The sequence below is a fragment of the Triplophysa rosa genome, linkage group LG2, assembly GCF_024868665.1.
Source record: "Triplophysa rosa linkage group LG2, Trosa_1v2, whole genome shotgun sequence".
Lineage (NCBI taxonomy): Eukaryota > Metazoa > Chordata > Actinopteri > Cypriniformes > Nemacheilidae > Triplophysa > Triplophysa rosa.
Window position 1 is genome coordinate 22,913,394 of NC_079891.1, and position 9,736 is coordinate 22,923,129.

Genomic DNA, 9,736 nt, shown 5'->3' on the forward strand with positions numbered 1-9,736 from the left:
CACGTCACAATTTCTGTAGTATTTACATACGTTGCGAGTATGGCTTGTGTGTTTGTGCGAGACTGTATGGTGTCAGCCAAACCAAACAACACCACACATGGTCTCTCTGTGGTGGCAGGAGATAAAACCGGTGTGGTGTAGATGTGTCATAGTGAGGACATGTGCCTTTCTTTTGGCTAGTAGTAATGTGTGTGTGCTGGGGGAAATGTGGGGGTGGATTGGGGATGGGGTAAATGGCACAGAGAAGAGAGCCACCGTATGTGGCAGGTAGTGCTTACATCTTAGATCAGATGTCAAACCAGATCAGCTGGTGTAAGAAAGAATAAAAAGCTATTTTTTGTCTTGGTTAGATAATCAATTGTTTTAATAAAACGGCATGTAAAGTTGTAACTTTGTTTTTGTGTGTATAGACCAGTGGTGAACTAAGGGCATGTTCCCACCAATAAAGCAGACTAATGTATGATGTATTTTGCTGACATTGGACGGCACTCCAGGAAAAAACATCATTTAATGCCTGAAAATGTACATAATGTCAGCTTGTGTGTGTGCGTGCATGCGTGTCCGTGAGAGAGAGAGAGAGAGAGAGAGAGAGAGAGAGAGAGAGAAGAGAGAGAGAGAGAGATAGAGAAGAGAGGAGAAGAGAGAGAGAAGAAGAGGAGGGAGAGAAAAGAGAGAGAAGAGAGAAGAAGAAGAGAAGAGAGAGAGAGAGAAGAGAGAAATGAGAGAGAGAGAGAGAGAGAGAGAGAGAGAGGAGAGAGAGAGAGAGAGAGAGAGAGAGAGAGAGGGAGAGGAGAGAGAGAAGAGAGAGAGAAGAGAGAGGAGGGAGAGGGTGAGAGAGAGAGAGAGCGCATGTATGTAGTCAGGCCCAGTGGCCAGTAAGACAAACATTCGCCTGTCAGTACAAGGTGGCCTATATGGAAAGGACCTGGGCATGCCCATCACCCCGCTCAGCTTCCAGATGGTCTACCGTGGTACATGTGTGGACCAATTCAGCCCACCTATGAAGTGCTCTCAATAAATTCAGAGAATTATGTCAGTAAAACAAGACTTTATCAAAATATAATATTTTATTATTTTAATTATTATAAAAAAATGTAGGTGCAACAGCCATTAGCGTGTAAGTATTTAACTCAAGGTCAAATTGGTGATGAAATAAGATATTTTTTCCGTTTCATAGATTTTAAATCTTAAAGGGTTATTTCTGTAATATGCTATACATTGACACTGTTCTCAGTTATTCACCATATGCGCTGCATTATATAATCTGATGTTTCTATGAGCAAGGTTCTGCATCTCGTAGTATGCCGCTACACAGTGTCTGCATGCCAAACAGTCATGTGTTGAATGGAAAAGCTGCCTGAGTGTATGCAGTGTTTCACAAGGGACTGCCATTCATTCACTCTGCAGCATTTCTCAATTCAAACACAGATGTGCTGAGAGAAAATACAGGAATATAATTTTCAATTCTTACACCTCGGATGTTTTACTTCTGTTTAGTATTAAAAGATCAAAGTTAAATTATTAAATGAATGTAATGTCATTTAATAAATTATCTTATCCTGATTTTTCTTATTCAATTGACTATGGTTTCATTTAAAATAGAGAAAAAAGTTATTGTAATTGAATATTAAAATCTTAATAGCACAGGTTCAAATAAAAAAGCTTAATGCTTTAATTACAGTTTAGTTTGGTAAGATTAAACATTTCAACAGAAAGTACTGACCTTAATGTGTTTTGTGTTGTTACAAATCAACACACTTATTAACTAAATTAAAGACTTAATTTAAGAAAACGAATGAGTAAACAGCAGTATGTTATGAGTATAAGCATGTATCTCTTAAAAAAAGGAACAACTTGGATTTTCACACTACTCAAAAGTTTAATATAATTGTGCCAACATATTAATTTATTTCATTACAAGACAAAGTTTTAATTAGAATTGTAAATAAATAAAGAAAAAAGCAGCCAATGCAGAACTCCTATGGAACATACGGAAAACTATTAAAAAGCATCTCATGCAGGCTGAAATCTCAAGAAGCTGGTTGATCAAACGCCAGGAGTACATTTAGGCAAAGGGTGACAATGTGGAAGATGCGAAGATATTTACTTTGTATTTTTTGTTTATCATAAAATCATTCTGATATTTGCATTTGTGTTAATCTACAGTTTTTATAAGTTTACTATTGCTCTAAAATGTGGAAACTGTAAAAACTAAAGAGTAATATCCAAAACCTTAATAAAAAATAGCACTGCTCTCCAAGACCACTATTTGTATGCACATTGAGATCACTTTTTCCCTGAATGTTAATGCATTTATTACAGTTTTTTTAGAATCACATAAATTTAAGAGAATCTTGAATACTCCTGGCACAGAAAAAAAAACTTTTTTAGTGTATCTATTATTTATCTACTATAGTATTTTAGTGATTGTTAATGGAGCACTCTGGGTTTATACAGTATATTTTTATTATTATGCCTCAGTGATATGAAACATAGGCAACACTGCATCCATATCACATTGGCTGGCACCCATTGACTATAAGTAAGTATATCAAAATGAGTGTTGTGGATCAATCCCCAGATCAATATTGACATGGAGCTCGAAAGCGCTCTATTTTCTGGTTGTAATTGAAATTAACAGGTTATACACACACACATAGACATATTAGGGGCTGAACAGAGTACAGCGTTAAGTCATAAGTCATGTGTGAATGTGTGATCTTACTCAACCATGTCCACTTAACCCACTAACTGCCATTCAGCGACCTAAACTAAAGAAATGAATGGAAGGCATGTGAGCATTGATAGAAAGAAAATGTGGTCAAAGACAGAGTGGGATCTCCTTGTCTCATCATGAGGCAAAACATGCATTCTTTTCTCTAAAGCCAGCAGTGGTAAAAGGCTTCAGTTCAGAGATGTGTGCTTGACCCACATATCTTCTCGTTCCATAAAAATGCATGAGCTATGCATCTGCAGCAAAGGAACTGCAGGATGAGGCAGCGTGTGTATATGTATGACCAACATGTAGCCTGAATGTGGAACTGAAAGTCAATGCTAAATCAATATCCTATTATCACTTTTCTCCAGTTCTTTTTTCAACCTCACAAAATACATTTTTATGAGAACTAAAAATATAGCAACCATGCGATCATGTCAAAAGAAGGCCTCCTATGATGTTAAAAGATCAGCTTCCAATCATGAAGAAACAAGCCAATTTTCACACTACTACAAAAGATTGGACATTACATGAATTATGAAAACTAATATATTTGTATCTGCAACACAGTCTTTCTTATAAATGCATGTGCCGACTAATGCATCTACAGAAACATTAAGAAACCTACAAGGCTCCTCACGTTGACAAAATATTGTCACAGTGAGACTTCTAAACTCAGAGGACAATAAAAGTGCATTAGGAATAGACACAAGAATGACAGTGTGTTTTAAAAAGTCTAAGAACTTCCAACATTATAAAAATCCAAGAGAAATGAGAAGTGCAGATAATATGTGTCCTATATTATCCATTATACAACAGACGGAGCAAGCAATAGGTTCCACTATACGCTTCTCGGGGTGTTTACTTGTACAACCAGCATACAGTCTTATGGACAAGTTTTATTTAATCCAGATTCCAGACACAGCCCATCCATCCAAAATGTTGGTGCCAGTTACAGAAATAAAACAAACAGGCAACAATGGAACAAATATACTGGAAATGTAGTCAATTTACATCATCGTATATTTTCTTACGAAAAATAAATAAATAACTGTATGCACTGACATACGGTGATTCTCTTTTACGAGCTCATTCTTCCATAACAAGCTTGTCTGCATGACGTCATAACAGCTAGGCAACCCGGTGGCTCTTTTCACAGATCACGGTGGTGTGTGATTCTGATTCTGAGAAAACGGCAATAAAAATCTTTTTGCAATTGTTTTCCAAATAATTAAAAAATTGTTCTATTTTCACAGTTCGTTTAAGCATATTCGTATTACGGCCATGAGAAGCTTCCTATACGCTGGTAATAAGCATCCACACGTGCCCGTACAGTTACATTATGCACGCAAGGCAGATGCACGAACAATAAATCGACAAGCAATGCTTCGCAAAACCTGGCCGTTGCAGGACGGAATGAACACAGGCTGCACATAATTCCTGCGACAGCCAATGATTTCTCTACCGTCTTCATTCAATAATAATACATGGAGGCTTATTGGCTCCGGTTCCATTCACAATATCGCTTCCAGCTCGATGCTTGGGTGGACAATAAACAAAGAAATGTGCAAAATAAGGCAGCGTTAACGTAAACCGCTAGGCAGCGTAGATCTCTGCGTAAAGCGCTCGTTCCGTTCATTGAACAAGAACACACAGACTGACCGCTGAACCTCGATCGTTTTTGTTTTACATCAATTACCAGTGTGAACAATATAAACAGTGAAAGCAATACGGTCGGAACTGACACTTCAACATTAAGCCATCCAGCATATCTCAATGCATTCACTCAAGTGCATCCACCTGTCTAATACACAACGTCTTACCTCTCGCCCGAAGGCTGTCTCTCTAGGATCGGGATGCGGTAAAACACGACAACTCTGTGACTCTGTCAACCGTAGGTTGGATGGTGTAACGGTAATAGAGGCGGCAGACAAAAGCGACAGAGCTGTGTTAACATGATTTTGGTACGCTCGGATTGGCTCCAACTGCTCGGTGATCAGCAGCGAGTGTAACTCAGCGTTTTTGTCCTCAAAATGACCATCAGAGTTAACAAAACTGTGGCTTTAATAGATGCTGTGGCTGCGGTTTCCTGGCAACATAAATTACGCTCGTGCTCCTCTGCTATCGATGCTGCTGTTATTTTTTACACGCACGAAGCGTAGAAGATATTATGTACTTTACGAAAAGGAAAAAATGTTGCACTTTGACTCAAGATATCTATGGAAAAACAACATATTTGACTAACAGTGTCTGTCTGACCGACTGACTTCACTTTAGCTTGGTCTTTTAACTGCTGCACACAGCGTGGTATCTAATGAAGACCCGTCACATTACGCAGAGCAAAGTGCATCTGTCAAACAGTCACTGATAGCTTTGAGACCCAACCTGAGCGCTAATGTAATTCAGTGCAGATATCTTCGGTGTCAGCTCCTCAGGAAAACCTCTTCCAGGTAGCTCACGCCTACAAATCTCACACCGACATCCAATGCAGTGGCGCACCGTCATTTACATCCAGCTCATTCAAATCACCCTCCCGGGGTAGAGCAGGGTGTATCTGCCATACGGCATCAGCTGTGGTCGACGGTTCAGTCTACCCAGCCGAATTTCCATTGACTGTGTTGTGGCAACCCTCTCAAACTAAACTGCTTGTCAGATTCCGGCGGTCTGTTCGTGACGTTGATACATTCCATTGGTTGACTGTGGTGTCAGTCACGTTAAACGTGCACGTAGAGGAGGGGCTAACGCCATATTATATTTTAAGGTTAAGTGCGCCCTCTACGGTGTTAGATTGAAGTACTACTTTTGTAATACGCATAAACATGTTATATTTAATTCACGCACTCATTTGGACACGACACCAGATATTTAACTTAATAATAAAGGAGTTTATTTTAAACATTTAGTTGGTCAATGGGTTGCCGTTTTCTACAATAATAAAATACAACAATTCTGAGAAAAAGATGATTAAATCAATACAATTATATTAATGTACAAAACAATCACAGCCTTCCATGTCCTGTCGCCTGGTCATCACCCATTTGAGAAATATTAAAAAGAAAAACACTGTCTGGAAAATTTCAGTTTTTCCGATCGGTCCTCAGAATAATACAATTGCCGCTTTTGTCTGATCTGGCAAAGTGTTACTACATAGTTTCTCATTGTACAGTCAATGGCTGTAGGTCTATATTTTAAGCCCTGTAAGAAGAGCGGCTTTGAAAACAGCACAAGGATGTTCACTTGATTACGGTCATTCTCACGTGAACTAAATTATACTGACCAAATAATGATCAACTTAAACATAACCATATATTACTGTCGTTGGGGAGATTACTTCAATCTTTACAAAAATATTTGTTCAAAAAAAGAAAATACAGAGAAAATAAAGATAATAAAAGAGATTTTTACGGAACAATGTGTAGGGTGCAATGAAGATTTCAGAGGAAGTAGGGTGTTGTTGTTCTTGGTGGTATAACCCTTTCGGAGTCAGGAACAGCCCGGAATAACTTGGGTTCCCTTGTGTTCACATCTTTGAAGACCATGATGGAGGCAATGTTACCGCAGCGGTAGCAGTAGTTTGGAGCTGACCAGACGGTCACTAGCTTCTCATCAAACATGAATTTGTAGCCCTCGTGAACCAGCTGATGTGCACGGCAAATCAGCTTCAAGTTGTTGATATGAACAAACTGTAAAGGAAAAAGAAAAATCTGATTCTGCATCAAGAGGTAAATGAAAATCTACTGCACTAAGATTTGCCACTGTCTTGCTTAGAGAATGCTGCTTATGCAGCAGGATTTTAAGTAAAAAAAATCAAATAAACTCAGAAGTTACTCAACCAGACTAGTAAAGCAGAAACCTAGAAATACTTTAAAACATTTACCTCATTGGTAACCTTGGCACCAAACAACCAGCCAGCACCTCTTGGACTGATAGCCCATGTATCTACATCCTCTGGGTCAGACCAGACAAGATCACAAAATGCTCCCTTGTGAGGGATTTCCTGATTACGCTCGATAGTGCGGATCTGGTCTAGAGTTTTGATGTCAGGTGAAAGGCCACCATGAACACAAAGAATTTGCTCATCTATCAACTGAGAAGAAAGCATATCATCATAATAAGTACAGCAGAACATTTAAAGGGAATGCTGTTATGAACACAGAAAAATCTATGGTCACATTGGACTTTAGTTCAATGCCTGATTCATGTTGTTTACAATGTACACCATGAATAACACAGAAGCGCCACTAAACTGTCGCCTTGACATTTTCAGTGCATGTCGAATTAACACGCATACATTTCTCTTTTAATTTAAACATCAGCTATCATGCTATGTCATGCATTCTGACTTCTTTACACGTTTACATGTTAAACGTGCTGGCTTCTCATGCTTAACATGGTCAACTTGTTAAAAAACAATGTATGACGTAGTATTTCTGTACTTGATACACTCCCCCAGCACTACAACTTGTTTTCGGAAAGTTTTTTATAATTCTGGATCCCCGCGTCGTCACAGGGATCCTATTCCTTTTATTGGCCGTTTTCCCGGAAAAGCACGGCAAGGCGAAAGAAAGAGCCCACCCACAAGCAAGACCCGCTTACCATCAAGATGGGCTTTGCTGCAGCTCGTTACTCTTGCGGTAGTGAAGTTTAGGTGTGTCTGTTTGTTCACGGCATTTCAGTGATGGATGTTATATTAACGGCTGATCTAACTCTGGATTTGGAGATCGTTTTAAACTGATTGATGGCGCGGTCCCAGTGCTAAAAGATGCCGTACATGAACTGCACGCGGTAAGTCAAACGAAGTCATACGTCTGTGTTTTGTTGGCAATCGGCGTGTACGTGCATAATGTACAAAACATGAAGGGATGATGTTATGATGTGTTGCTTGCTCGTGCTGTAGTTCCATCCCACTCTCCCCACTAGTCCCACCTCTAGTGGCTCGTGTTTTTCCGGATATAATCATACAGCTGTATCTCTCTTTTATAAATTTGATCAAACTAAATACTCTTCAAAGATACAACGTACTACTGTATAGGCACTCAAGATAAATATGAGATTGGCAGAAACTGCCTGTAATATACGATCTTTAACACATATTCAAAAAAATAATAACCTCACTCCCTTCCCAGAAAATCCAAATTGTCAAAGGCAACTTACAGCAGCAACAGTCAGCATGTCAAAAACTTTAGTGCAGTATCGCCAGGCATTTGCATTTCCATATTTAGTTTGGCACTCATCTACAGACAGAAGAGAATGAGAGTACAGTTATAAGGCAAATAATCAAATACCACATATAATCAAGTGTATTCAATCTGCAATGAACAATAAATTCACTCCCACGGCCATGCATTAAGTTTCTGCAGTCTCTCACCATAAAAGCCATAGACTTGAGTGATCTGCCTGCTCTCGTGATTGCCACGCAACAGTGTGATGCGGTCAGGCCATTTGGCTTTAAGTGCTAGCAAATATGTGAATGTTTCTAAGCTGTAGTAACCTCGGTCAACAAAGTCACCCTAGAGAAAAAACAAAATTTTCTTTGAGTATCCTGTCAAAAATAACAACAACACTGTAGTTTTCTTTATGGATACAATACCATGAAAATGTAGTTTGTGTCTGGTACTTGGCCTCCAGTTCTGAAGAGTTCACAAAGGTCATAAAACTAAAGACAAAGAAAGGTTTATGTCAAGAAACATTGTCACACATTGTAAAAAAGTGCATCACAAGTCAACATGTACAGTATACAACAAGAGATGCTCTAATAGGGTCTGCTCGCACCTGTCCATGAATGTCCCCACATACAGTGACTGGAGTGGATACTGGCTGTACATTTGATTCCTCAAGTAGCAGGTCACATACATAGTCACACAATCTCTGTCAAAACAATGAAAAGAGAAGACAGCAGAATTCAACATCACAAACTAGTCATAACAACAGCATATCACACGTGACTAAGATCATATAAAGGCATAAAGAAAAGAAAGCAAAACAGATCTTTTAAAACTGTAAGTTTTCAATCATAATATGAGCACCAATGCAGCATTATTCAAAAGGGCTAACCTTACTAGTTTGAATCAAAGGTGCCGATGGATAGGAATATGTTTCCGTCAAGATTAAAAAACACCTTATTACGACACAAATATCACAAGTAAAATGAATCGAGAGATAGGCTAAATGATGACTAACGAAGCAGATGGGCGTTTCAAACAATTCATATTTAGCTCATTGGGTAGCATTAACAGCATAGGTTAGGTAACGTTAACCCATTGGTCCACCAGAACTACTTTGCTATATATAGTAGTTACCACACCTAACTACTATTTTGGTATTAGATTTTGTGGTTGTCTGATAATACAAACAAAATAAATCTCCGGAACACAAGCTAATGTAACTGGCTAACGTTACTGGTTGGTGCGCAGTGACTGCACTGCACTGACACACTGTCCTATTTTACCAGTCTTTACCACGACCCACAAGACTTTATAAAACTAATAATAAACATGTGAAATGCCCTGGAAGAAAATAACGCCACTGGTAACGGTTACCTTTAAATCGTTCTCTGGTAGATACTTGCACTGTCTCGCAATTTCAACATACTTATCCAGGTCCAAAGGCGCCATTTTAAGAACAACAGTCGACAGAAGAAATCAAGAGGATGCTACGTCATGCAGTGAAGTAATGATTGACATCAAGACCCGCCAATCAGCGCGCTTTGCTGCAATCCTGAGTGTCACTTGCAGTTTTTATTTTTGTACTAGTTACTAAGTTCTACAAGATTTTGTTTTGTAACAGCCTGGTAAATTAGTACAGATAGAAAACTATTTTTCAAAGGTTTTAAAATAATATTTAGTCAGCACACTGTATAGAGTAGGAAGAAAACATTTTTAAAAGTTCCTGAATTATCTCCATATTCTTTTTCATTCGCCACAAGGGAGCAACATAAGTCTACATTTTCAAACTGATGTTATGCCGCATGAACCACCTTGTAGGCCTACTCAGAAAACTCTTTATCACATATTATTTTAC

The 9,736-nt window shown here is 38.7% G+C and overlaps 2 protein-coding genes across 6 annotated transcripts in view; both read right to left on the reverse strand.

Annotated features, from left to right (window-relative positions):
- The window catches only part of scai (suppressor of cancer cell invasion), a 30,661-nt gene extending 25,300 nt beyond the window's left edge, over positions 1-5,361 (reverse strand). For 2 of the 5 annotated variants that reach the window (XM_057359703.1, XM_057359686.1), the window contains exon 1: positions 5,102-5,361. The gene's annotated coding sequence lies outside the window, so the exon portion shown is untranslated. Of the gene's footprint in view, positions 1-4,539; positions 5,037-5,101 lie in introns of those variants that run through there. The other 3 variants (XM_057359712.1, XM_057359693.1, XM_057359720.1) reach the window with 2 other exon arrangements.
- A 219-nt stretch (positions 5,362-5,580) lies between these two features.
- ppp6c (protein phosphatase 6, catalytic subunit) lies at positions 5,581-9,369 on the reverse strand. The gene is made up of 7 exons (XM_057360019.1): positions 9,256-9,369; positions 8,489-8,584; positions 8,307-8,372; positions 8,085-8,226; positions 7,871-7,950; positions 6,594-6,803; positions 5,581-6,399 (listed from the first exon to the last, which is right to left on the reverse strand). The coding sequence occupies exons 1-7, from the start codon at positions 9,328-9,330 to the stop codon at positions 6,151-6,153; spliced, it is 918 nt and encodes a 305-aa protein (XP_057216002.1). The 5' UTR covers positions 9,331-9,369; the 3' UTR covers positions 5,581-6,150.
- Between the last annotated feature and the right edge of the window lie 367 nt (positions 9,370-9,736).

Bases quoted from the DNA above. Each gene is read 5' to 3' on its own strand.
- ppp6c (XM_057360019.1), bottom strand. From the start codon at position 9,330: ATGGCGCCTTTGGACCTGGATAAGTATGTTGAAATTGCGAGACAGTGC. The intron at 8,227-8,306 runs GTATTGTATCCA...TTTTTTCTCTAG, and splicing joins ACACAAACTACATTTTCATG to GGTGACTTTGTTGACCGAGG. The intron at 6,804-7,870 runs GTAAGTTGCCTT...CTTTCTTCTCAG, and splicing joins ACATGCTGACTGTTGCTGCT to TTGATAGATGAGCAAATTCT.